The 27,387-nt window shown below is 52.6% G+C and overlaps 1 protein-coding gene across 2 annotated transcripts; it reads right to left on the bottom strand.

The window, feature by feature from the left end:
* Positions 1 to 13,628: 13,628 nt before the first annotated feature.
* On the bottom strand, positions 13,629 to 25,862 carry LOC138690666 (uncharacterized). 2 transcript variants are annotated; one of them, XM_069810701.1, is made up of 5 exons: positions 25,499 to 25,862; positions 24,688 to 24,983; positions 24,437 to 24,546; positions 15,459 to 15,632; positions 13,629 to 14,078 (listed from the first exon to the last, which is right to left on the bottom strand). In XM_069810701.1, exons 1-4 carry the CDS (start codon positions 25,807 to 25,809, stop codon positions 15,537 to 15,539), a joined length of 813 nt encoding a protein of 270 aa, XP_069666802.1. In that variant the 5' UTR covers positions 25,810 to 25,862; the 3' UTR covers positions 13,629 to 14,078; positions 15,459 to 15,536. The 2 variants fall into 2 exon arrangements, with proteins under 2 accessions (XP_069666802.1, XP_069666801.1); XM_069810700.1 differs by lacking the exons at positions 13,629 to 14,078; positions 15,459 to 15,632 and having other exon boundaries at positions 23,707 to 24,546; positions 25,499 to 25,861.
* Between the last annotated feature and the right edge of the window lie 1,525 nt (positions 25,863 to 27,387).

Below are 27,387 nucleotides of genomic sequence, written 5' to 3' on the forward strand. Positions count from 1 at the left end.
GGCCCCACGCTCCTCCTCACTAATCCACAGCTCACCTCAAAGGTTCACCCAATTCAAAGATAGCCCACACAGCGCCTCCAAAACAGAAGGTAAATGCTTAACCGAGCAGCCCCATAATACTTCGCTATTCAACACCGACCCGGCCGACGACCGCCTCACCTTCTCGGACCCCTCACCGGCATGCAGCTTTGCAGGAGACCTTAGAGCAGACTTCACGGTACGTAAAGGGTGCCTATAAGAAACCTGCAGAGGGACTTTTTACAAGGGTGTACAGCAATAGGACAAGGCGGTAACGGCTTCAGTCCTAAAGAGGGTACATTTAGTGTAGGCATTAGGAAGATGTTTCTCACTAGGGTTGGCGAGGCACTGGAACGCGTCGCCCAGAGAACCTGCGGATGCTCCCTCCCTGGAAGCATTCAAGGCCAGGTCAGATGGGGCTTTGAGCAACCTGGTCTCGCGGAAGGTGTCCCTACCCATTGCGGGGGTGGGGTAGGAACTAGAGGCTCTTTATGGTCCCTTCCAACCCAAACCACTCTACGATGCTATGACATCCAAATCCAACTGCAAAACTCATCCGAGAAGGGCTGGTGAACCCTCCTCCCTTTCCCCAGCAGTCCCAAAACTTTAGAAGCCCCTTTTCTTCTCCTCAACCGTCAGGAAAGGAACCCCACTGCTTCCTGACGCCTCCTGCCCTCCATTCGCGCCCCTGAACCCCCTTCAGTGGCTACTCCTCAGGAGCCGCTCTTCTGAGCCACATCCCAAATTCTGGAGGCACCTCCTAACCTACAGTTTCACAGAGACCCTGAGCTCTGCTACATGCCCACAAAATAAAGTCAAGTCCCAAGGCTTGTAATCTACGAGGGGCCTGCCACGAGCTGCAAAGATTCTAGGGACAACGGGGCATTCTGTGGGCAAGGAGGAAAGGCGACGAGGCATCCCAGACCCTGAAAGGCATTGTGCTTCACGGCCCTTCTGCTTTCTTCAGAAATACTAAATCTCCATATACAGATGCATACAAGACGCTCACCCTAACCCCTGCTAAACAATGTCACCATCGGTCCCGTTAAGAGAGATATCAGCAACTTACACAGCATACAGCAGAACTGGTGGAAAAAAACAAGGTTCCTTTTTCAATAAAGTTGGGAATTCCAGGAAAACACAATGCATGAAGAATTTAAAAAAAAAAAACAAAAAAACTAAACAATGCATACTACTAAACCATCTTTCTACCCCCAAACACTCAAAACAAAATTACTGACCTGAAAAAAGAGAAAGGAAAACAAACAAACAAACAAGCTGCATACAAGTGTTACTTTCTACCACACGGGCTGCTGAACCTTGACTGGTCCTGAAGCTCTTACCTCAGGCAGACACCTCTTCCCAAAGGGCTGAGCCAGCTCAAAAGCTGCAAAGGACTCAAGCAAGAGCTGAGCACCAACACCAGAGAAACCCAGGAGCACAAGGAGCTCCCTCAGCAGAGGCTGTGGCTCAAATAGCCCCAGCCTCCGCCCACCACCCTTAGCACAATCACCTGGGAAAGGGGAAGGGCAAACCACCAGCAGTTATAAAGTCAGCTGGAGGAGCAGCAGCACTGCTCTCACCTGCCTTAAATTTACAGCAAATGAGACCCTGAACAGAGAAAGTAACCCCCCCCAGGAAATGACACTACTTGCTCCTGTACTACAGCTACAACTATTGCATCGGCAGTGTGACCAGGTAATGAATTAAACTTAATTTTTCTGGCGTGTAGATAGAAAACGATAGATGTCTTTCTAAACTAGGTAAGAAACTAGCTCATTAAATGCAATAACAATGTAGTTATTAAAATCACATCAGTCACCGGCGAGGTCAGCAGACGCAATGGTAAGTTGGCGGCTAAGCGCTAGATTGAGGTGGACCGGGAGGTTTCCGAGGCCCGGGAGCCCCGGGGAAGAGCAGAGGGACAGCGCAGAGCCAGCAGCTCTCGTGAGAGAGGCTGACGCGGCTTGGGCATTGCCAGGGGCAACCGCGGAAGATTTAAAGGGCCCTGAGGAGCGCCAGCAACCGGGAGCGTGGCAAGCAGGGCGTGTCGTGTCAGAAAGGGCATGGCGTGGCAGTTCGTGCGGGTAGGGCGCAGCCCCCGCCCCCCCTTCCCAGCTCGAGAAGGCTACCGAAGCGGTGGGCATCGGCCTCAGAAGGAGACGCCGGTATGGCTGCCACTCAGCTGAAAGCCATTGCTAGGAAAAATGGAGAAAGAGAAATTAAAATGCAACTGGGTACAAGAAACGTGGGAAAGCAGTAAAAAATAGGGAGCCACAGAAAGGGAATCGTAGGAAAAAAAAAAAAAAAATTACAGATGAAGCGCTACGGGGCAGAGTTGGCAGAAGAGTAACAAGTTTTTGGGAGCCAGGCGGGCAGGTGGGCCGGTGGAGAGAGAGACGGAAGGAGGGACAGGCAGGGAGGCGAACAGAGATCTGGGGAAGGGTGGCAGAGATGGAGCGGGATGCACGCGACAGAATGCGCGACTCTCCGCAGCTCCCGGCGCTGGCGGGAGACCTTCACCGCCCCGATGCTTTTCTCTCTGCCTCGGCGGCAGGCGCCTCGACGCTCCTCTCCCGCGAGGCTTCCCGGTGGCTCGTGCGCGCGGCCGGCGCGCTCTGTCTGGGATGGCTCGGAGGGATCCTTCCTTGCCGCGGGGGCTGGCTGTTCCTTGCTGGACGTGGCTGCCTGCGGGACCCCCTTGGATTCCCTCCTCGGACGGTTCACCTTCGTCAGCTCCCTCGGGTGGGCGTGCCTGGGCAGACCCTTCCCCAGCTCAAGGGAGGGATTCCAAAATAGGAACGGTGAGCTGGACGGAGGGGGACATAGAAATAAAACTTAAAAAGCAATAGGGTACAAGACAGATAGGAAAACATGAAGAAATAAAGGCAGGGAGATGGACTGGGGGATACATAGAAACAAACGAGAAAGCAGCGGGGTAGGGGAAACAGGAAACAATTTGCAACCAGGGACAGGGAGGAAGACAGAGGGAGAAATAGGGAAAAAAAAATTCAAAAAGCGACGGGGTACGATTCGCATGGACGCAAATTAAAAAATAAGGCCGGGGAGCTGGAGAGAGACGTACCTATAAAGAAACTTTTAAAGCCGACAGGGTAAAGGAAAGAGTGAGAAGCAATAAAGAAGAGGAAGAGGGAGCCAGATAGAGGGAGGCATAGGTAGAAATTTTGGCAAGAAATGAGGTAAAGAGCAGAGGGAATTTCCTGGTTTTGGCTAGAATAGAGATAATTTTCTTCCTAGTAGCCGGTATAGTGCTGTAGTTTGCATTTAACATGACACTAATGTTGATAAAAGACTGATGATTTAGTTGTCACTAGGCAGTGTTCATACTAAGTCAAGGATGTGTCAGCTTCTCCTACTGCCCTGGCAGTGGAGGCTGGGAGTGCAGACAGCTGAGCCAAAGGAGCCAAAGGGGTATTCCATACCATATGATGTCCCAGCCAGTATATCAACTGGGGAAGTTGACCTCTAACCCCTGGCCCTGAGCCATGAGACTGTGATCCCTGACACCGTGACCTTTGAGGCTGCGAACCCATGCTGTGACCTTTGACCCGATGGCCCTTTTCACCCGGTGACCCTTTGACCCCCGGCGGGTGACCTTTGACTTCTTGTCGGTGACCTTTGACCCTGACAGTTGACCTTTTGACCCTCTGGTGTGGTAACCTTTGAACTTTTGACCCCAAAGACCTTTGCCCCCTACCCTGGTGCCCTTTGACCCCTGCCAGGTGATCTTTGACCCAATTACCTTTGACCCCGGCCCCGTGACCTTTGGCCCCGCCCCTGTGACCTTGGACCCGCGACCCCTTGGCCTTTGACCCCCGACCCCTTGACCTTTGACCTTTGGTCCGTGACCTTTGACCCCGACCCCTTGACCTTTGACCCCGATCCCGTGACCTTTGACCTCTGGCCCGTGACCTTTGACCCCCGACCCTTGACCTTTGCCCTCTGGCCCGTGACCTTTGACCCCGACCCCTTGACCTTTGACCCCCGACCCCTTGACCTTTGACCCCTGGCCCGTGACCTTTGACCCCGACCCCTTGACCTTTGACCTGTGGCCCGTGACCTTTGACCCCGACCCCTTGACCTTTGACCTCTGGCCCGTGACCTTTGACCCCGACCCCTTGGCCTTTGACCCCCGACCCCGTGACCTTTGACCCCCGACCCCCTGACCTTTGACCCCGACCCCTTGACCTTTGACCCCTGGCCCGTGGCCTTTGACCCCCGACCCCTTGACCTTTGACCTCTGGTCCGTGACCTTTGACCCCGACCCCTCGACCTTTGACCTTTGGCCCGTGACCTTTGACCCCCGACCCCTTGACCTTTGACCTTTGGTCCGTGACCTTTGACGCCGGTCCGTGACCTTTGGCCCGTGACCTTTGACCCCCGACCCCTTGACCTTTGACCTCTGGCCCGTGACCTTTGACCCCCGACCCCCTGACCGTTGACCTTTGACGCCGACCCCTTGACCTTTGGCCCGCGACCTTTGACCCCGACCTCTTGACCTTTGACCGCTGATCCCCGACCTTTGACCCCCTGCCCCTGTGACCTTTGACCCCGTGGCCTTTGGCCCCCTGACCCGTGGCCTTTGGCCCCCTGACCCGTGCCCTTTGACCCTCCCCCGGTGACATTTCACCCCAGACCTCGGCCACCCCTGACCCCGTGAGCTTTGACCTTTAACCCCCGCCCCGTGACCTTTGGCCCCCTGACCCCGTGAGCTTTGATCCGGACTTGGTGATCTGTGACCTTTGAGCTCGACCCTTGAACCTTTGAGCTTTTACCCCGACCCCGGTGACCTTTGACCGTAACCCCATGGGCTCTGATCTTTGACCCTGTGACCTTTTACCCCTGACCCAGTGACCTTTGATATTTCACCCCTGCCCCCGGTGACATTTGACCCCAGACCCCTGTGACCCCGACCCCACGAGCTTTGACCCTGACTTGGTGACCCTTGACCCCCACCCCTGACCTTTGAGCTTGACCCTTCAACCTTTGCGCTTTTGCCCCCCTGACCCCGGCAACCTTTGACCCCGTGAGCTTTGACCTTAGTGACTTTAGACCCCTGACCCCATGAGCTTTGACCCCTGGGCCTGGTGACCTTTGACCTCCGAGCCCTTGCCTTTGACAGAGTTAAGCACAGCAGTACTGCACATTTTAAAGTTAAAGCACTGCCCTACTGCAACGTTGCCGTGGAAAATGGTTTCTGCCCTGGGAGTAAATTGTTTAACTTCATCTTATAGCTCTTTACTCCCAGAGACTGAGCCAGCGGCTAGTGCGGTTTTCTTTTAAATTTAAGTTTTACAATACCAACTTCAAAGTTTTGTAATACATTTTTACAATCGCAACTTCAAAAGATGCACTAGGAAATGACGTCTGCTGTGATACTAAATTTTTTAAATTTTTTTAATTAAAAACTTCTTTACTTACACTCAGCAGCAGTGCCATATTCTATTACTTCTTTTTTTTAATATTTTATGTAATTTCAACGTTTTACAGAGCTTTTTCCACCCTATCAGTCTTGTCCACGTTCCTCACTGCCCTTATGTCCGTCGCTACCCGTCCAGAAGTTTTACTGCCCGAGGTGACGTTACCTCCACCATCCCTGTTCCCAAGCAAAAAACAAGTGAGCTCCACTCCTCTTCACACGCTGTCCACTTCCACGCTTAGACATAAAAATTATAAATAGCATTAGATCACCTCAATATTTTACAAACACACCATGGAATAATAAAGTTACACTCACCCGCTTTACAACCCTGGCCTACTCCATGCTGGCCATCTAGTCCAGCTCCCCCCACCCTTCGCCCGCAAAATCCTCAACTGTCTTCCAAAGACCATCCGCAGACCAACCTAATTCCCTGCGCTCGGTGGCGATTACCAGGTTCCAGGGGAGCGCTCCACGGGAGCTCTGTTCCTGGGAGCCTTGAAAAAAAATCGCCCTGCCTGCCAGAACCCCGGCCCAAGCCTGACCCCCATCCAAACATTGGCCGTGACCACTGTCCCACAGAGCAGCCGGGACCGGAGGGGAAAAAAAAAAAAAAAAAAGCCACCCAGCGGGGGTTTTTTATTCTAATTGTATTTTATTTTTTCCGAATTGCCTAACAAACATCTCTACCTCCACCCTGCAAGAGACCACTAAAAAGCTAAACCACATAACCCTACAACGTTACGCACATTCACAACACACCACTCATTCAGATCACACGCACACTAGCCCTCGCTCTCAACTAACCCATCCCGCCGCCAAAGGGTGTCAAGGGGCCATCGCCCCTTACCCGCAGCACCCGGGGCCTCAAAAAGCACCCTGCCTGCAAAACCCCTGGCCCCAGCCCAACCTCCCCACAAACTGCCCTTCCGTTACAGCAACGCTTCAACACGCGCCATCTGCACCATACATAGATTTTCAACCAGACACTTAGCTTTCATAGTGGCACTTGTCACAGTCCAACCTCCGTAGCAGCCACATCGCCTAAACGCAAGGTTCCTTCAAACGCCTCGTGCCCCGTGATCACCTGCAAAACCAACACACAAAACTCTTGAATACAAACTTCACCCTCGGCATAAAAAAATCCTCCGCAGCTCCACACTCCTGCTTCGCACCTATTCCAGAAACAAAAACCTCAATGCCTTCACCATTTCTAGAAGCTTACCGCAAAGTGTCCACATAAACAAATATTAACACCCATGCCCACTTACTGCCTTACTATAGTCTACCTCACAATCCACTTGCAATCCACTCCCCTACTGACATGCAATGACTCAAAAATCATTTAACCCTCAATGCTGACAAACTAGGCACATCGACGTTTCACCCGTAGATTCTTATCGCTGTTCCACCTACCCCTGGCTCTACAGCCCCGGGCAGAGCAGCTCCAAGCCAAACACACCCGTGCACAAACACACACAACACGGAACACTACCAACAAGGCGATGCAAAGAGAGAGAAAACTCTCAAGCAAGAAGAATGACGACCCCCGGACGGGAGGCGCCATCCGGCAAATTGACCTACAGCGCCCAAAACCACAAAGCGAGGAGGCTCTACGACAGCCCCAAAGAAGAAGAGGCAAAAGTAAGGGCCCGTTACAAGATCAAGCCCGTCAAAACCAAGATGATGGATGCGCCAGAAGCCTGGTGTCGAGACCTAAGGATGTCAGGATGCGGGGAAGAAGTCCCAGTCCGAGAAAACGGACGGCTAGAGAGCAGAGCTGCCAAAGCAGCCCGGAAGAGCGCCGCAAAAGAGGACCGACCGGAACCCGCCGAGACAGATCCACGCTTTAGAGCTCCGAGCGCAAGAAAAGGAGCACCCGACTGGCACAGTGCCGATGAGTAAGGGCATTCGAGACCCTAGGGACGGCGCCCGAAGCGCATGCCGCGCTCCCTGAGCGCAAAGACTGATGATGGCATTGAGACCCGAGGAAGATCGAAGGCGCACAAGACAGACTACACAAACTACACACCACCACGGACACGGGCTGGAACTGCCCTGCCCGGCACACGCTGCTCTCGGGCTCAAAAGCAACCCGCTCCCTTCATCTGCCCAAACAGGACTGCTCCTGGACAGCCCTGCCCTCCTACTCTCACTTTAAAACCCCTCACGGCAATTCCCAGCTGTGTCCCTCCCTCCCAGCCTCTCCCCAGCCCGGGTCCCTCAACTTAACTTTCAGAGGGCCGAGGGTACGAATCCATCCTCCGCAAAAATCACATGGGCTAACTGGGACGATCCGGCTACAATCATTTCCGTAAAAAAGATCTCAGCGTTGCTGTCCACACAGCCCACCAATGCCTACTCGATCCCAGATAACTGTACAACCCTTGCCTAAACAATTAAGGCAAATCAACATTTCACCCATAGGCTCTTATCACTGTTCCACCTACCCCTGACTCTACATCCCCGGGCAGAGCAGCTCCAAGCCAAACACACCCGTGCGCAGAATGTCGCCACTTGGAACGCTACCGACAAGGTGATTCAAAGAGAGAGAAAACTCTCGGCAAGACGACTGACTCCCGGATGGGAGGCGCCGTCAGGCAAGATGACCTACGGAGCCACAACCGCGAGTCCAGGAGGCTCTACGGCAGACCCAGAGGAGTCGAACGGAACAGCCCGTTACAAGATGGCACTGTCAAAACCCAGACGACAGATGCACCAGAAGCCTGGCGTCGAGACCTAAGGATGTCAGGATGCGAGGAAAAAGTCCCAGTCCGAGAAAACGGACAGCTAGAGAGCAGAGCTGCCAATGCGGCCCAGAAGAACGCTGCCAAAAAGGACCAACCGGAACCCACCGAGACCGATCCATGCTTTAGAGCTCCGAGCGCAAGAAGAGAAGCACCCCGTTGGCACCGGGCCGATGAGTACGGGCATTCAAGACGCTAGGGACAGCACCCGAAGCGCATGCTGCGCTCTTCCGGCGCAAAGCACGACAAGGACATTGAGACCCAAGGAAGGTCTAAGCGCACAAGACAGACTACACAAACTGCACGCCACCGTGGACACAGGCTGGAACTGCTCTGCCCGGCACACACAGGTCTCGTGCTGAAAAGCAACTCGCTCCCTTCGCCTGCGCAAAGGCGACTGCTTTGGGAAAGCCCTCTCTCCTGCGCTAACTTTAAAACCCCTCCCTGCAATTCCCAGCTGTGTCCCTTCCTCCCAGCCTCTCCCCAGCCCGGGTCCCTCAACTTAGCTTGCAGAGGGCCGAGGGTCCAAATCCATCCTCCACAAAACCACACGGGCTAATTGGGATGTTCCTCAAGGGGACACATTGCTCTTCAACATCTGCAATGAAAAAAACAAATAAACAAACAAACAAAAACAACTCAGAAAAGGGAGTAAGCATCCTGCTGGCCAACGCCAACTACTTTCCCAACTCCCCCCTCCTCACAAGTGCCACCGTGTTCGCTTCCCCGCTCATTCCAGACTCAGGCCCTGCAGCCGTCGTCACTCGTGGTACCTAAGGTACCAAGAGACACCAAGTTAGCATGGCACTCGTGAGAAGTTGTCAGCCCCATGCTCCTCCTCACTAATCCACAGCTCACCTCAAACGCTCATCCAATTCCAAAGGTGGCCCGCACAGCGCCTCCAAAACAGAAGGTAAATGCTTAACTGAGCAGCCCCGTAATACTTCGCTATTCAACACTAACCCGGCTGACGACCGCCTCACCTTCTCGGACCCCTCACCGGCATGCAGCTTTACAGGAGACCTTATAGCAGACTTCACGGTATGTAAAGAGTGCCTATAAGAAACCTGCAGAGGGACTTTTTACAAGGGTGTACAGCAATAGGACAAGGCGGTAACGGCTTTAGTCCTAAAGAGGGTACATTTAGTTTAGGCGTTAGGAAGACGTTTCTCGCTAGGGGTGGCAAGGCACTGGAACGTGTTGCCCAGAGAACCTGTGGATGCTCCCTCCCTGGAAGCATTCAAGGCCAGGTCAGATGGGGCTTTGAGCAACCTGGTCTCGCAGAAGGTGTCCCTGGGGGGGTTGGAACTAGAGGATCTGTATGGTCCCTTCCAACCCAAACCATTCTACAATGCTATGACATTCAAATCCAACTGCAAAACTCATCTGAGAAAGGCTGGTGAACCCTCCTCCCTTTCCCCAGCAGTCCCAAAACTTTAGAAACCCCTTTTCTTCTCCTCAACTGTCAGGAAAGGAACCCCACTGCTTCCTGACACCTCCTGCCCTTGATTTGCACCCCTGAACCCCCTTCAGCGGCTACTCCTCAGGAGCCCCTCTTCTGAGCCACATCCCAAATTCTGGGGGCACCTCCTAACCTACAGCTTCCCAGAGACTCTGAGCTCTGCTACATGCCCACAAAATAAAGTCAAGTCCCAAGGCTTGTAATCTACGAGGGGCCTGCCACAAGCTGCAAAGATTCTAGGGACAACATTGCATTCTGTGGGCAATGAGGAAAGGCATCCCAAACCCTGAAAGGCACTGTGCCTCACGACCCTTCTGCTTTCTTCAGAAATACTAAAACTCCATATACAGATGCATACAAGACGCTCACCCTAACCCCTGCTAAACAATGTCACCATCGGTCCCGTTAAGAGAGATATCAGCAACTTACACAGCATACAGCAGAACTGGTGGAAAAAAAACAAGGCTCCTTTTTCAATGAAGCTGGGAATTCCAGGAAAACACAATGCATGAAGAATTAAAAAAAAAACAAACAAAAACAAACAATGCATACTACTAAACCATCTTTCTACCCCTGAACACTCAAAACAAAATTGCTGACCTGAAAAAAAAGAAAGAAAAAAAAAAAAAAAGCTGCACACAAGTGTTACCTTCTACCACACATGCTGCTGAACCTTGACTGGTCCTGAAGCTCTTACCTCAGGCAGACACCTCTTCCCAAAGGGCTGAGCCAGCTCAAAAGCTGCAAAGGACTCAAAGCAGAGCTGAGCACCAACACCAGAGAAACCCAGGAGCACAATAAGCTCCCTCAGCAGAGGCTGTGGCTCAAATACCCCGAGCCTCTGCCCACCACCCTTAGCACAATCACCTGGGAAAGGGGAAGGGCAAACCACCAGAAGTTATAAAGTCAGCTGGAGGAGCAGCAGCACTGTTCTCACCTGCCTTAAATTAACAGCAAGCAAAGCCCTGAACATAGAAAGTAACCCCCCCAGGAAATGACACTACTTGCTCCTGTACTACAGCTACAACTATTGCATCAGCAATGGGACCGGGTAGGGAATTAAACTTAATTTTTCTGGGGTGTAGATAGAAAACGATAGATGCCCTTCTAAACTATGTAAGAAACGAGCTCATTAAATGCAATGACAATGTTGTTATCAAAATTGATGTGCTTTAGTTTCCTATAAAAAAGCCAAAACGCTCTGGGGTTATGCTTCATTTCTAGCAAGACTGTGCATACCACCTAACTTCTACCAGAACTACCTTCTGGATAGCAATAACAAAAACACCTCTGTGTTATCAATGCTGTTTTCAGCACAAATCCAAAATGTAGCCCCATACTAGCTACTGGGAAGAAAATTAACTCAATCCCAGCCAAAACCAGCACAACAGGGTATGTGACAGAGACAAAAGAATTAAAAAATGGGGACAGCTAATTAAACAAACAGACATAGGAAGAAAATTTAAAAGGTGATGGGCTACATGACAGACAGGAATAACTTAAAGACAGTGAATAGGTTAAAGTAGACATAGAAAGAAAAAGTAAAAAGCAACGGGGTACACAATAGTGAGGAAAGAATTAAAAAACAGTGATACACAGCTCGATACAAGTAGACATAGAGGGAAAATTTAAGAAGTGATTGGGTACAGGACAAAAAAAAAAAAATTTAAATACCACAGTGAACTAAACCTGAGAAATATAAAGGAAATTTAAAAGTGACACAGGGGCACAGGACAGAGAGGAAAAAAATAAAAAATAAAGACAGTGAACTGGATAAAAGTAGACATAGAAAGCAAATTTTCAAAGCAACAGGGTACACAACAGACAGAAAATAATTTAAAGATAGCAATAGGCAGCTTCATAAAAGTAGATGTAGCATCGTGGTTTAACTCTGGCTGGCAACTAAGTACCATACAGCTGCTCACTTACTCCACCACAGTGGGATAGAGGGGGAGAATCGGGAGGGTAAATGTGAGAAACTCATGGGTTGATATAAAAAGTTTAATAATTAAAAAGACTTTTTTTTTTTTTTAAGTTGTACGAGGAAAAAAAACCCAGCAAATTAAAACAATTGCTCACCACCAACTGACCGATGCCCAGCCAGTCTCAAGCAACTGGGTACAGGACAGAGAGGGAGGAATTAAAATATAGGGTCAGGGAGACAGAGAGGGGAAAACATAGAAATTAAATTTTAAAAGTAATGGGGTACAAGGCGGTGCAGAAAAAATAAAAAACAGGGAGAAGCAGCTGGTTAGAGAGAGGCATATTAAAAATTTAAAAGGCAACAGGGTACTGGGCAGAGTTGACAGAAGAATAACAAGTTTTGAGGAGCCATACACATAGGCAGGCAGGCAGAGAGGGAAACAGAAGAAGGGAGGCAAGCAGACATCTAAAGAAGGGAGGCAGAGGTGGGCCAGGATGTAGAGGAGAGGACGTGCGACTCACCACAGCTCCTGGTGCCGGCAGGAGACCTTCACCGCCCCGATGCTTCTCTCTCTGCCTCTGCCCCTTCCTCCTCCCCAGTGCCGGCTGCCTGATCCTCACCCGCTCGGCAGCACGCAGCGGACGCCTCAATGCTCCTCATCCACAAGGCTTGCTTTGATACATGGTGGCTCACGCATGTAGCCAACAAAGGCCAAGGACAGCTCAGAGGGATCCTTCCTTGCCACAAGGACTGGCCATTCCTTGCTGCAGGCACCTACCAGCCAGACCCCCGTGCACTCCCTCCTCAGCCAGTTCCCCTGCCCAGGCAGCCCCCTTTACAGCTGGAGCCCCTTCACACAGCAGGGCCAGCCCCATCGTCAGCCTCACTGGCCACACCTGGGGCCATCCCAGCCCCAGCTGGAGCCCATCAGGAACAGGGACCATTGCCAAAGCCCCACAGCACCTCATCCCTGCCCCTGCACCTACCCACATCCAGGGAGACAGAGGAGGCAGGAAAAATTTATTCATTAATGCATATAAGAAATCCTGGCAATGAGTTGGCTACAAGGCTCAGTGCCCAAAGGCAGCAGGAGGGGGGGATAAAAGGGAAGCGAAAAGCAAGAGGAAGGACAGAGGGATGCAGATGTGCAAGACAGGGAGCCAGGAAATTGGATGCTGGGAACAAGAGAGGGACAAGAAGCAGGAAAATGGTGTAGAGAGAGAAGAGCAGAGAGACTGAGCAGAACAGGGATGGAGATGGAGGAATAAATAATAGGAAGCAAGGGAGAGAAGGGGAAGACTGGCAGGACAAGAAGATAAAGACAGGACAAGGGACAGGGAAACATTCTCAGGTGATACAGGAGAAGAAACAGCAAGAACTAGAAAAAAGAAACAGGGAGCCAGGTAGAGAGAAATTTTTCAAAAAGCAACAGCATACAAGAAACATAGGCAAGAACTAACAGGTAGACGGAGGGAGGGGTAGATAGAAAATGTAAGAAGTGACAGGGTACAGGACAGAGAGGGAAGAGTTAAGAACTAGAGACAGGGAGATGGATAGAAGGAAACATAGAAAGAAAATTTTGAAAGCAACAGGGTACAAAAATCGAAAAGTAGGTACATGAAGCTGCATAGAGGGAGACATAAGAATGAAATTTGAAAAGCAACAGGGTACAAGAAACACAGGTGAGAAATTAAACTAAGGTCAGGGAGACAAAGAGAGGGAAAAGTAGCAAGAAAATTTAAAAAGCAACTGGGTTGAAGAAACGTGCAAGAATTTAAATAGGGATGGAGAGGTAGGAAGTTTCAAAAGTGATGACATACAAGAAATATAGGCAAGATTTTAAAAACAGGGACAGGGAGCCTGATAGAAGGAAACTGTGGTGGGTTGACCTTGCCTGGCTGATGAGTGTCCACCAAGCCACTCTATCCTTCCTCCTCCTCAACAAGACAGGAGGGTAGCAAATACAACAAAAAAGCTTGTGGGTCAAGATAAGGACAAAGAGATCACTCACCAATTACTGTCACAGGCAAAACAGACTCAACTTGGGGAAATTAATTTATTGTCAGTCAAAATCAGAGTACAATAATGAGAAATATGAACAAATCTGAAAAACACCTTCCCCCCACCCCTCTCTTTTTTTCCTGGGCTCATCTTCACTCCTGACTTCTCTACCTCCTCCTACCGAGCAGCACAGGGGGAGAGGGAGCGGGGGGTTGCAGTCAGTTCATCACAAGTTGTCTCTGCTGCTCCTTCCTTCTTCGTGTTCTTCTTCTGTTCCAGTGTGGTGTCACTCCCATGGGGCCACAGGTCCTGCCAGAAAACCTGCTCCAATGTGGGCTCCTCTCCACAGCGTCACAGCCTCCTTTGGGTGCATCCGCCTGCTCTGGGGAGGGGTCCCCCATTGGCTGCAGGGTGCATATCTGCTCTGCCATGGACCTCCGTGGGCTGCAGGGGGACAGCCTGTGTCACCATGGTCTTCACTGCAGGCTGCAGGGGAATCTGCTTTAGGACCTGGATCACCTCCTCCTTTTCCTTCTTCACTGACCTTGGTGTCTGCAGGGCTGACAGCTTCTGCACAGCATTTTTTTAGTCCTTCTTAAATATCACAGAGGTGCTACCAGCGTTGCTGGTTGGCTCAGCTTTGACCAGTAGCAGCTCCATCTTGGAGCTGGAACTGGCTGTGCCCAACATGGGGGCAAGTCCTGGTGTCTTCTCACAGAACCCACCCCTGCAGCCCCTGCCCACTCCCCTGCCCCAGCTTGCCACACAAACTCACTACAACAGTGATCGGCTACAGGGCAGAGAGGGGGGATTGAAAAGTAGGGAAAGGGAGACAGAGAGAGATGGGGGGGGTAGCAATGGGCTACAGGACAGAGAGGAGGAACTAATAAAAAGGGAGAGGGTACCAGACAGAGAGATGGAGAAAAACAAATACTAGTGATGAGCCACAGGGCAGAAGGAAGAATTAAAAAAGGGGACAGTGAGGTGGACAACAGGGAGACTGAGAAATACCAAAAACACTGATGATCTAAAGGGGAGAGAGAGGGGAAATAAAGAACAGGGACAGGGAACCAGACAGAGAGAGAATAATAAAGACAAAAATGGGCTATGGGACAGTGAGGGAAGGAGTTAAAACATAGGGACAGGGACCTGGAACAAGAGAATCTAAGAAAGTAAAAGTGTATCCAGAATACAGGGCAGAGAAAGGAATTTAAAAAGAGACACAGCATCAGACAGCTGAGAGCGGCGGGAATCGTGAAGGGCTAAAGGGCAGACAGGGAGGAATTAACAAGATTGGCATAAGACAGACAGATAGATGGAGAAAGACAAAGTAGTGATGGGCTGCAGGGCAGAGACAGAGGATAAAAAAAGAGGGATGGGACAGGTCAGAAGTGCAGAGACAAAAGGAAAACAGAGAGGCAGAACAACAGAGAAAGAGGGGGACTTGGAGAACAAGACAGGGAGAGGTACAGGAAGAAAAAACAAAAAATTAAAGCAGTGAGAGAATGAGAAGGTGGGGGGCAGGGAGGGACTGGGATGCAGAAGAGGGGTGACACAGCCCCAGGCATCCAGGACTCACTACCTCCCGCTCTTGGAGCTGCTGGGAGAATTTGACAATTCAGACATGTCTGTCTGTCTCTCCCTCTCCCTTCCTCCTCTGTAGCTGCAGTCACTTGACTGTCATCCACCTAAGAGAATAGATTGGTGCCTTACAGCTCTTACAATATGAGACTTCCTAGAAACATGGCCTCACATGCACACACACACTACATGACTGTACTGTGGTTTTGGTTACGCATACAGACCCTGCCGTGCACACTGGTGATCGATCTGCTGAGGACTACACTAAGAAGGATCCATCCTCACCTGGAGAGGCAGACTATCTCTTGTCTGCAGCTGCTGGCTGGATCCTCTTTATTTTATTCTTCAAATAAAAAATATTCTTCAAATGCAGACCACTATGGAATCTTTCCATCTGTCTCGTACTTTCACGGCAGAAGAAAGGGCAACCAGGGCGAAACGGTGCCAGCTGACATCCACCTGAGAGAAGAAAAAACAAACAAACAAACAAAAACATTAGCACAAAGCTGGGTAGGAATCCAAAGCTGCCTTTTTTTTTTGTGAAGGTTTGTGAAGACAGTACGACTGAGCGGAGGAAAAAGTATTTTTGCGTCGTCGGTACAGTTGTTGACACAGGCCACTAGAGCTTTTGCATTTTTCAGACAACCGTGCCTTTTTTCCCCCCCCTTTCTTTTTTGACTCATTGGCAACTTTACTTTCACTAGAACTCACTTTCCTAGATACACGCAGGTGACAGACATAGAGACCTACATACATTTTCTCAAGCTTTAGTATAGCCAAGGCTTCATCACCCTATACATCCCAAGTTGAGTATTTTTGCTAGAGAGCACAGCAACACATCTGTCCTTGTGAACTGCCTCGTTGCAAAAAAGGAATCATTTTTTCCAGGCCATTGCTCCAAATGGTCAAGATCTTTTAAAACCGCAGTTGTGCCACCAAACCCGCTCAGGGTCCCTCCTAGCTTTCGACCACCCTGAGATTTAACAGGCACACACTCCATTCTATCTTCCAACAGCAAAAATACGTTAACGCTCTCGGACCCAGAGCGCAACCCTACGGATGTCCACGCACCCTGCTGTTTTGATGAGGAGCCACCGAGCATCCCTGCGAGCACAGCTGCACGCGCCAGATCGGTTTCCCCTACGCCGCGAGCTACCGGTTTCCGTGAACGTAGTTTCTGACGCTTTAAACCAAAAACCGTACCTCGATGCTTCGCCACAGCAGAAACGACCCATTGCTAGAACACTACAGAAACGCAGTAACACCAATTGCAAACCCACAGCAGCAACAGCTCCAGAAATATTTAGACCAGGAACAAGGGAGAAGCTGTTTTATTTTTCATCTCACGCACAGGGGAGCGGCAGGCAGAGAAAAGGGTCGGCATTCTGAGCCCTTACAGAAAACGGGCATTCTCCTTCCATTCCTCGGCCCAACCGTGAAGGTCTAAATACTGCAACACTACTACGGCAACGTCGAGAGTAGGGCACAGCAGCCCTGCCGCTGGACTTGCCACTGACCCATGCTATTTACGTAGCAGGACGTGTACGCAGAGGGACACGTTTTGCCACACACAACCCTGAACTTCCTGAAAATTTACATTTACCAAAAAAAGCCATTTGGAACATATTGCCAAACAACATTCGGCAAGAAAGCTTTGATGCGTTTGACACAAGCAAGTTTTTGGTCGCTTGCTATTTGCTTCCTGTTGCTGCTGCTGTTCTTCCTTCAGAAATTCTACTTGTAGCCAAGTTATTCACTACTGGTTCAAGCATTTGCCTTCCTGGTATTACCAGCACATTCACAGAGGCAAGTAACTTAATTGCTCTTCTACAATCATCCAAACGACAATTACAGCCACGAAAGAGAAGGAGAGGTCAGGTAGCACAAGAGCTCTGCAGGCTGGCACCAGTCAATACTGCACTCTCTAAAAACAAACAACAAAACAAACCAAAACCGTGACCCTGTATCCTTCTTTTTTTTTTCCTTCTTCTTCTTTCGGAGCTCATTCCTGCCTCAGCATTTTGTCTAGTCAGAGCATGAAGCGCAGCTGATCCGTACCCTGACAACTTTTGCGTGTGATGAATGCCTGTTTAGAAATAGTCCAGATCTGCAAGACTGGTGTCATTTTTATGGTTTTAATCATCATAACTCAAATTTTATTTACTCACGCGTTTGTGAGGAAACTAATTAACTTTTAGACACTGCCTCTCCTTTTTTTGGGGGGTGGGGTGGAAATGTGTTAGAGACTGAAAAACATTACGATTCAGAGCTCCCAACCACGAGGGAGTGGTGGAGAAATCAATGAAAGCAAAGACCAACAGCAGCAACATCAACTGAAAGTTGGCTTTAATTCCGATCACGTACTTAAGCGACTCTCCAAGTCTATGCCTCGGTCCTAGGAATGACTAGTCCCTTTTTGGAAGGACAAACTATTTCACTTAAAAGTCCTAGACTGAAGACTCCACTGAACAGAATGGGGATTGTGCCATGGGACAACATGCCATCTACACTCTTAATGGGGAAGGAAAAAAAAAAACAAATAAAAATCAAGTTTAAGCACCAGTTCCCATCATGTTTCACTCATTACATTTCTGCTGGCATCTAGGTGCTCAAAAATGAACTACAGGGACACCACATATTCCTAAAAATTCAGTTATACATAAAAAAGTAAAAGGCTATTTCCAACTTGCCCATAAAATCAGTATGAACAGAGAGAAGAGAAACACTCGACCCTGAAGAAGCTAACAGGCAGCTCTGAATTTACCAGACAGGAAATTTCATTCTTTCACCTGAAACAAAAACATATCAAGGGACCAGTTCAGGAACAGGGCACGATCTGCTAACAGCAATTTTTCCATCAGCTCTTCTGCACTAGCAGCAAATTTCCCTTCTCTGTGGGTTTAACGTGGAGCATCTGTAGTGCCCTCAAACTCGCAAGTGTTTCTCTCCGCTCCCCCAGCCCGATACGTGCGATTACCTGAGCAGCAAGCGGAATTAACCACGCAGGATTTTCTTCGTGTGACGCGGAAGGTGACACTAGGAGAAGAGGGACAAAGAAACGAACCTGCTTGTCACACCCAGCCAACGGCGAAAAGACAGGGGAGGATTCTGCCGGAAGGGCTCTGCACCCCAGGAGCTCCCGCCGGCCGGTTTCTCTCCCCTTTGCCTGGTACCGAGGGGACGACGACACCTCGGCTGCGCCCCCTCGCAGGGGGGGCTGCCCCAGGAGAGCCGGGGGACCCCCACCTCGCTTCTGCCCACGGGAACGGACCAGGCGAGACCCTCCACGCAGAGAGAGGAGCGTGGCGTGGATTGCATCCCTGACGGAAGAGGCCGGGCTCCCCGCTGGCAGAAGGACAACTCACCTCCCTGCTGCTCGGAGCTGCTTGCTGCGGACAGCCCTGCCTGTGCCCAGCCGCTCTTCCGCCGTGCTGGGAGCGCAGTCCAGCCAACGGACGTTCCAGCAGAAAGACACTCCAGCTAATTGCAGCTCCTGCTCATTACAGCTGCAGGTAATTTTGCCTCTGGCTAATGCACGCTCCAGATAGCGGACACCCCGCCTCATTCCAGCTCCTTCTTGCTACAGTTCTGGCTAATTGAAGCCCCAGCTCCGCACTGAAGCTCTGGTTGATTTCAGCTTCTTCTCCTTCCAAGCTCCAGCTACATGCAACAGCCTGGGCTTCTGATAAGGTTGTAAATCAATTGCTATCAAAACGTGAGCATTAGGATTAAAGTCGTAGTTATAATGCTGTATAAATATTCATTAATTTGTGCGATTAATTACTTAACTATTCTAAGCAGTGTAGAAAGAAGAGCTGGCCTCAAAGAGGGCATGTGGGGTCTGAAAAGTGCCTTTCCCCCCACAGACCATCGCAGATGTTGAGTTTAGCCTGCTGCGTGCCAGCCTCCCAAACTTCGGGGTCCGACACAACCAGACCCCCATCTCTGGGGAAGGTCCATGCTCCCTGCCCACCCCCTGCTTTCCCCCACAGCCCCCAACACCCTCCCACTCACCTGCCCCTCACCCGCCTGCAAAACCAGCCACGCCAGCTTCCGCTTTGGCCCCCAAACCAGCTGACTCAGTGCCCATTTGGGAGCCAAAAAACCTGGCTGCTGAGCCTGTTCTCAAGGCCCAAAAATGCAGGGCCAGACCTCTGTTTCTGGGCCCAAAGCCGTGCGGCTCGGTCTGTTTCTGAGCCCCAAAATCAGCCACACGAGCCTGTTTTCAAGCCCCAGGAACAGAAAACTTGGGTCTCCATTTCTGGCCCCCAAACCAGCTGACCCCCTTTGCAGTCCCCATGGGCGATGCTGGGGGGAGCATAGCCACCCCACAGCCCTGCACCCCTGGGGCCCCACATGCAGTTTTGGGGAGTGCTCGGGAACTGCGCAGGGCCCAGCCCCATGCCTCTGCAGGGCAGCCCCAGCACAGGCAGGGCATCGCTTCATTATTGCCGTTTCAGGCTTGCTTTCCCTGACATCACCGCCAGCGCCGGGCGCGCACCCCAAACGCCCCAGCCGAAGCACTCCCGCGGTGAGCCACCCCCAGCCTGGCCCCGCTCCAGGACCCTCCGCCGGCAGCAGCCAGGGCCCTTCCCCACCCCTGCGGGCACCGGGACCCGCCCGCCGCCGCAGGAGCCCCCCCCCCGGGCCGCCGCTGCACGACCCGCGCCGGGAGAGGCAGAGGCCGCCCGGCCCCAGCGAGGAGCAGCCGGGGACAGCATAGGGCTGCGCCTGCTCCCGCTCCTCCCCGCCGGACATGGGCTCGGCCCCGAACCTCCCCCGCCACGACCATGGGGCAGCTTCCGCCCCCACCGGCCCCGGGAGAGCAGAGCCTGGACCCGCCCGCGGAGGCTCCGGCCGGGGGATCCCACCTCCCCGACCCGCCGCGCCTCCCCCGCCCCGAGGCGGCTCCCGCTCCCGGAGCGGAACCCGGCAGCCGGGGCAGACGCTGCCGCCCTGCTGGCCCCACCCAGGCGTCCCGGCCCCGCCCCCGACCCCCTCCGTGTTCAATACAGCGATGAGGAGCAGGACGGAGAGCTGGGAAGCAAAAAATAAAACAAGGGAACAGAGAGGGAAACAAAGAACAGGGACAGGGAGAGAGAGGCAAAGAGAGGGACAGAGACCAGGACAGCGGGGAATATATGCACAGAGAGGGACAAGGAGTGGGACACAAGATTGCAGAGAGAGGCACAGGGAAGCGGAAAGAATGACAGAGAGAAAACGAGGCCAGTGGGGAGCAGGTCAGAGAGCTGGAGTAAGACAAAATACTGCTGCAGAGCAGCACAGGAGAGAGCCAAAAGAGATGAACAGGAAGCAGGGCAGTGGGATGCAGACAGCAAAAATAATGATCCACAACAAGACAGAGGGATTGACAGAGAAGTAAGGGAGAGGGAGCAGGACAGAGGAATAGAAGGAAAAAACACTGATGAGCAACAGGACAAAGGGATGTAGAGAAAAGGGAGAAGGGGAAAGGAAGGAGGGAGAGAGAAAAAAAGATGGGAATAGAGCATGGAACATGGAAAAACCAAAAGCTGGATAAGGAACAGGACAGACGGACTGAGGGTGGTGGGGAGAGGGGAACCAGATGTACATTAAGACAAGAGATGGAGAAGGGGAAAAAAAAACCAGTGATGGGCTGCTGGACAGACACAGACGAAGAAAAAGTAGGGCCAGAGTATGGAAGAGAGAAAGGAAAAAAGGGACAGCTGGCTGTATAGGGGGTTATAACTATAAACAATGAGACAGGCAGCAGGACAGAGGCATAAAGGCAGAATAACCAGGGAGAGGAAGCAGGACAGATGGTGAGGGGAAAAAAGAAGGGCCAGGGAGCAGGACTGAGAGATGGAGAAAGCAGCATTTCGGGCAGAGGGATAGAGAGAAGAAAGCACAGGCTGGAAGAAGGACAGGGCAGGGGGGAACAATGGATACAGATTAAGACAGAGTGACAGAACCCAGACAGACAGCAAGAGAAAGAAAAAAACAGTGACAAGCAGCAGGCCAGAGAGGGGGGCAGGGGGAAGGAGAGAGGGATACAGAAGACAAGTGAGGGACAGGGATCAAGAAAATGGGATATAGAGAAAAAAAGGAGGGATTGAGAGCAGGAAACTGGGATGGAGAACAAGTGAGAGCAACAGGGATAATGACGGGGAGATGGAGCCAGAGGAAGAACAGGGACCAAGAGCAGGACAGAGAAATGGAAAAGGAAAATTAGGGATGGGGAGCAGGACAGATGGGTCCTGGAGAGACAAGGGACCCAAGTATAATGACAGAGAAAGAGGGAGGAAGGAAGGGAAGGACGGATGGCAAGCAGCACAGCAGGATGCAAAAAGAGAGGAATGGGCAGCAGAGCAGATAAATGGAGAAAGAAAATAGTGGTGGAGACCTGGTGAGAGAACTAGAAAGAAAAATAAGACAATGGAGAAGACTGAGGAGCAGAAAGAGAAAGGAAGGTAGAAGGATAAGGTCAGAAAGGTAGAAAAATCAAGAAAAATACTAAGGACGAGAAGCCCTGCAAAGAGATGGCACAAGAAAACATAGGGCCAGTGAGAAGGACAGAGGGATAGAGAGATGGGGAAGGAAAGGAGAGGAGGGAGAAAGGAGGAAGGAGGACAGGGGCAGGGTGCAGAACACACAGACAGAGAGAGAAAGAGGACAGGGAACAGCACAAAGGGATTGAGAAAGAAAGAAAGGGTTAGATCTGTACAAAGAGACCAAGAAGGAAAAATTAAAAAAACAGCAATGGGCTAGAGGACAGAGGCAGAGGAAGATAAACGGCCAGGTAGCAAGAAAGAGGAGGAGAGAAAGGGAAAAAGTCAGAGCTGGTTGGACAGGGAGGTATAGCAACAAATGACCAGACAGGCAGTAGGACAGGGAAATAAAGACAGAAAAAACAGGGACAGGAAGCAGAACAGAGGGACAGTGAGAGGAAACAAGGGGCAGGGAGCAAGACAGAGGTGGAGAAAGAAGCATTGGGGCAGAAGGATAGAAAGATAAAAGAGACAGGAAGAGAGATGGGAGACGGGGGTGGGTGGGGACAAGGAGCAGGACACAGATTGTCAGAGGAAGACAGGGAGCAAGACAAGGTGATACAGAGAGAGAGAAAAGGGACAGGGAGGCAGGACAAAGTGGAAGACAGGCAAAAAGAAGAGACAGGGAGTAGGACAGAGATGGAAGAGAAAAAGCCTAGGATGGGCAGCAGGACAGATAGCTGGAGAAGGGAAAAAAGCACTGAGCTGCAGGACAGAGATGGATTGAGAAAACACAGTGACAGGGAGAAGGACAGAGTGACAGAAAACAAAAAAAAAAACAAAGAGGGAACAAGACAGAGAATGGGGGGAAAGGCAAGGAGGAGGACAGAGAAACAGAAAGAGAGTGAGAGGGATAGGGAGCAGGACAGAGAGATGGAGCAAGAAAGGAGAAAAGGATGGGAGGCAGAACCAAGGGAAAGAGAGACAAGGACGGGGAGCAGGACAGAGGGATGGAAGAGGAGGAAAAAAATAGTGATGGGCTGCAGGACAGAGATGGAATTAAAAAACAGACACAGGGAGCATGACAGAAGGACAGAGAGAGACAAAAGGGACAGAGAGCAGGCCAGCATTAGAGGGGGAAAAAACAACAGTGATGGGCAGTGGGAGAGAGGTATGGAGAAAGTAAAAAAAACTGAGGAAGACAGAAAGGAGAGAAGGGACAGCTAGCTGGATGGGGGGATACAGTTAGACAGGATAGGAGAGGGAATGGGACAGAGTGAGAAAGACAGAAAAGATAGTGAGAGGAAGCAGGGCAGAGGGACAGTGGGGGGGGGAGGGACAGAGATGTGGACAGAGATGGAGAAACAGGCAGCAGGGACAGAGGAAAAGAGACAGGAGGAGGGGCAGGGACCTGGGCAGAGAAAGAAGAATCAGGACAGCGACAGGACGGAGATAAAAAACTGGGATGGTCAACAGGACAGAGAGGAATATGAATATGGGCAGGGAGCGGGACAAAGGGACACAGCAAGAAACGACGGGACAGGAAGCGAGACAGAGCGACAGACAAGAATAATGACAAGAGACAGAGAAAGACGGAGACCATGAGAAGCACAGGGGGTTGGAGAAAGAGAGACAGGTATTAGGAGCCCTGCAGAGAGACAGAGGATGAATAAAAAAGGGCCAGGGAGCAGCACAAAGGGTCAGAGTAAGAGATGAACAGGAAGGAGGACCGGGACAGTGAGATACAGAATAGAAAAAAAAAAAAAACCAAACCACACACCAGCAACAGCAAGCAAGACAAAGGGATAGAGAGAAAAAGAGAAGGAAGGAGGGAGAGATAGGAAGGCAGGGATGCAGAGCAGCACTTACAGGTACAGAGAGGAAAAGAATGTCAAGGAACAGGCCGGAGAAATTGTGGGGGAAAAAGAGACGGATGCAGATCAGGACAAACAGATGGTGTCGTGGTTTAACCCCAGCCAGCAACTAAGCACCACACAGCTGCTCACTCACTCCCCCCCACCCAGCAGGATGGGGGATAGAATTGGGGAAAAAGTAAAACTTGTGGGTTGAGATAAGAATGGTTCAGTAGAACAGAAAAGAAGAAACTAATAATGATAACACTAATAAAATGACAATAGTAAAAGGATTGGAATATACAAGTGATGCACAATGCGATTGCTCACAACCCACCAACCGACACCCAGTTAGCCCCCAAGCAGCGATTCCCCCAGCCCCACTCCCCCCAGTTTATATACTGGGCATGATGTCACATGGTATGGGATACCCTGTTGGCCACATTGGGTCAGCTGCCCTGCCTGTCCTCCCTCCCAATCTCTTGCGCCCCTCCAGCCTTCTTGTTGGCTGGGCATCAGAAGATGAAAAATCCTTGACTTTAGACTAAACCTTACTTAGCAACAACTGAAAACATCGGTGTGTCATCAACATTCTTCTCATACCAAACTCGAAAACATAGCACTACACCAGCTGCTAGGAAGACAATTAAATATCCCAGCTGAAACCAGGACAGATGGAAAAGAAAAAAAACACCTATGGGCTGCAGGAGAGACACGGAGGATGAAAAAAAGGAGGGAGAGGGAGCAGGACAAGAACCCAGAGAGAGAAAAAAAAAAAAAAGGGAGCAGTCAAACAAGAAATAAAGGGAGAGAGGAAGAAGGCGCAGGACAAGAGAATAGGCAGAAGAGGAGAGATACAGGGAAGCAAAAAAAAAAAAAAAAAATCACAGCAGCTTGGGGAAAAAAGGTGCCAGGAGAGGGGCAGGGAGGGACTGGGACTCACCACAGCTCTTGTTCTCAGCACTGCCAGAAGCCTTTGCCAGTTCAGACATTTCCTTCTCCTTCTCTCCTCCCTTCCTCTTCTGTAACTCCAGTCGCTTGACTGTCCTCCACCTAAAAGAATACATGGATTTATCACAGCTCTTATAAGACAAGGCTTCCGAGACACATAGCCTCACTCACTTGCACACTACACAGCTGTACTGTGCTGCTGGCGATGCATACAGACTCTGTGGGGCACACTGGCAGTCTGACCTGCTGTGGACTGCAAGGAGGGATCCTTCCACACCGGGAGAGGCAGGCGCTCTCTTGCCTGCAGCAGGAGGCAGCTGCCAGCCAGATGGCCTTCTGTTTCTTCTTCTTTACCTTTCTGTGGCCTCTCCAGCTTCAGCAACTCCCGTCCACAGCCAGTAAGTGCTCCGCCTGTCCCTCTGTGCTCCCGCGCCGCAAGGAGAGGGAGGCCAGGCAGAGACAGCCCACGCAAGCCTGAGCCTGCTGCAGTCAACAGCATCCCCGGGGACGAACGGACAACCGCACTCACAGCATGGCCTCTGGGAGAGGGAAAGAGACAGCAGCGACCGTTATGACCGTAGCTCGACCCTGGCCGGAGCCCCTCCTTCCGCAGGGGCTTCCGCAGACGCCACTCGTTCCCCGCGCCGCTGCTAACGGCACCCACGTTAAGGGAGACTCGAGAACACCGGAGGGCCAGCTTGCTGCCCTCACGACAGGGCTCGGGGGCTGCCTGCGGCTACAGCACAGGCTTCAGGGGAGGGGCTGGAGCTGGGGGCAGCCGCACGGGCCGAGCGGGGCCGGGGGAGGCTCCGGCAGAGCTCTGGCGACTCGGGGAGGCGCCCGCTGGCCGCGCCTGCGGGGTGCCCGCCTCCGTCCCCTCTTCCCTTCTATCGGCTCTCGGGGAACTGCCGGGCGCTGCCCTGGCCCGGCTCGCCTCTGGCGGACCGGGAGCCTGCCGCGGCGGCCGCTTCGCAGCTTCCCGTCCCGCCAGCCCCGCGCGGCCAGCGGACAGGAGGCACCCCCCGCCCCCGCCGGAGGGGATCGCTCGCCTCACCCGCGGTCCCAGCGCTCGACCGCCGCCGCCACGCTGCTCCCGGGGACCGCGCATGCGCCGGAGGGGCCAGAGCCGGCCCGCGAACATCGGGCTGCCCCACGCGCAGGACGGCGCATGCGCCCGGGAGGCGCGTCCGCACGGCTGGTCGGGGAGCGGGCGCAGCGGGGAGCCCGCGGAAAACCACGCGAAACCGGCAACGCTCCTGAGTCTGTCGGACTCCGGGGGCCGCGGCGGCAGCGAGGACTACGCCGCGCCCGAGAGCCACGCTGCTGCCCGGCCGCTGAGTCCGCGAAAACTACAGCTCCCGGCATGCCCCGGGAGGCAGCCTGCCCTGCTGCCTGACCCCGAGGGGACGCCGCTTCCGTTCCCCCCCCCCCCCCCCCGCCGACGCAGCCGCAATCCCCTCCGAGCCCCCAGCGCCGCTCCGGCGCGCTCCCGCCACCCGGCCCCGGACAGTCCCCGCCGCCGGCTACGGCACAGCACGGCACCTCCCGCCCGGCTCCGTGCGTCCGACAGGGACCCTGCCGTCCTCCTCGGGGCTTTTCCCGGGACCCGCCGGGCGATTGCGCAGCCCCGCCACGGGGCCCCGTGCTCCCAGCCCCCCTGTGAGCCCCCAGGCCCCCCCCACCTCACACGGGCCACCCCCGCCTGGGACGTTCGCGGTCCGAGGGGTGCCCGGCCCCGCTCACCGTTTTCCTCGGCGCAGCCGCAGCCCGACCACAGCTCCGCTCCTGCTTGGGCTCCCACCGGCCCCGCCGCAGCCCCTCCCCCGGAAGCCCTTCCCCCCTTTACGGGGAGGGGCCGTCGCCATCAGCCTCACTGCCCGTACCCGGGGCTCCTCCAGCCCCGGCCCGCAGCTGGAGCCCAGCAGGAACAGAGGGAGCAGAGCATGGCCCGACCCCCCCAGCGCCTCACCTCCTCCTCCCCTGGGCTCCCTCACGGCTCCTCGCCCCGTGCAAAGGGACGGCGAGTGTTTATTCATTCAGCCGAGCGCCTACGGAGTCCCGGAGTCTTGCGAGCAAGTCTGCTCCGGGGCTCGAGGCCCCCCGACGCTCCCCCTGCCCCTGGGACACCTCGGCAGTGGTCCCAGAGCCACGCTTGTCAGTCCGTCGGGGAACGCACGGTCGGTGGGCTGGCTCCTGGAGCGATGGGCTGCTGGGCAGAGGCGAAGGCTGCCAAAACTGAGGAGCAGAGAAGAGAGGAGAAAAGCCATAGCTGGCTGGACAGCGGGGGTGTAACGAGAGAGCACGAGGCAGGGAACGGGACCCAGAGAGAAGGACAGGGAGCCCAACAGGGAGGGAGAAAGAGGCAGCACAAAGAGGGAGGGGGAGCAGGATGGAGATGCAGGAAAAAACTGCGATGGGCAGCATGACAGAGAGGGAGGACAGAACGGGTTCAGGGAGCCAGAGCAAAAGAGATGGAGAAAGAAAAAAAAAGCAGCAGGTTATTGGGCAGAGGAAAGTTTAAGGGGGAAGGAATGAAGAAAGATGGACAGGGAGCCAGACAGACAGAGACAGGGGAAGAAAAAAAAATAGTGATGGGCTACAGGGCAAAGAGGGAAGACCTAAAAAAACAGGGACAAGGAGCAAGACAGAATGAGATGGAGAAAGGAAAAAATAGCAACAGGTGACAGGACAGAGAGGGAGAAATTTGAAATGAGGGGCAGGGAGCAGGATAAAGAGAGACAGAGCAAAAAAATAGACTTGCAATGTGCAAAACAAAGCACTTCTGTTTCCTTTGCAGTACACCCAGCATGGCGGAGGACCGGGCCCTGCTGCTCCATCATACCTTGGACCCCTCTGCGCAGTGCCCTGGGCGCACACTCCCATCCGAAAGCAGCAGGGCCGAGCACCCAGCAGGGTTTGCCGCAAGCAACCTGATTTACCACA

The sequence above is a fragment of the Haliaeetus albicilla genome, chromosome 23 (assembly GCF_947461875.1).
Source record: "Haliaeetus albicilla chromosome 23, bHalAlb1.1, whole genome shotgun sequence".
Lineage (NCBI taxonomy): Eukaryota > Metazoa > Chordata > Aves > Accipitriformes > Accipitridae > Haliaeetus > Haliaeetus albicilla.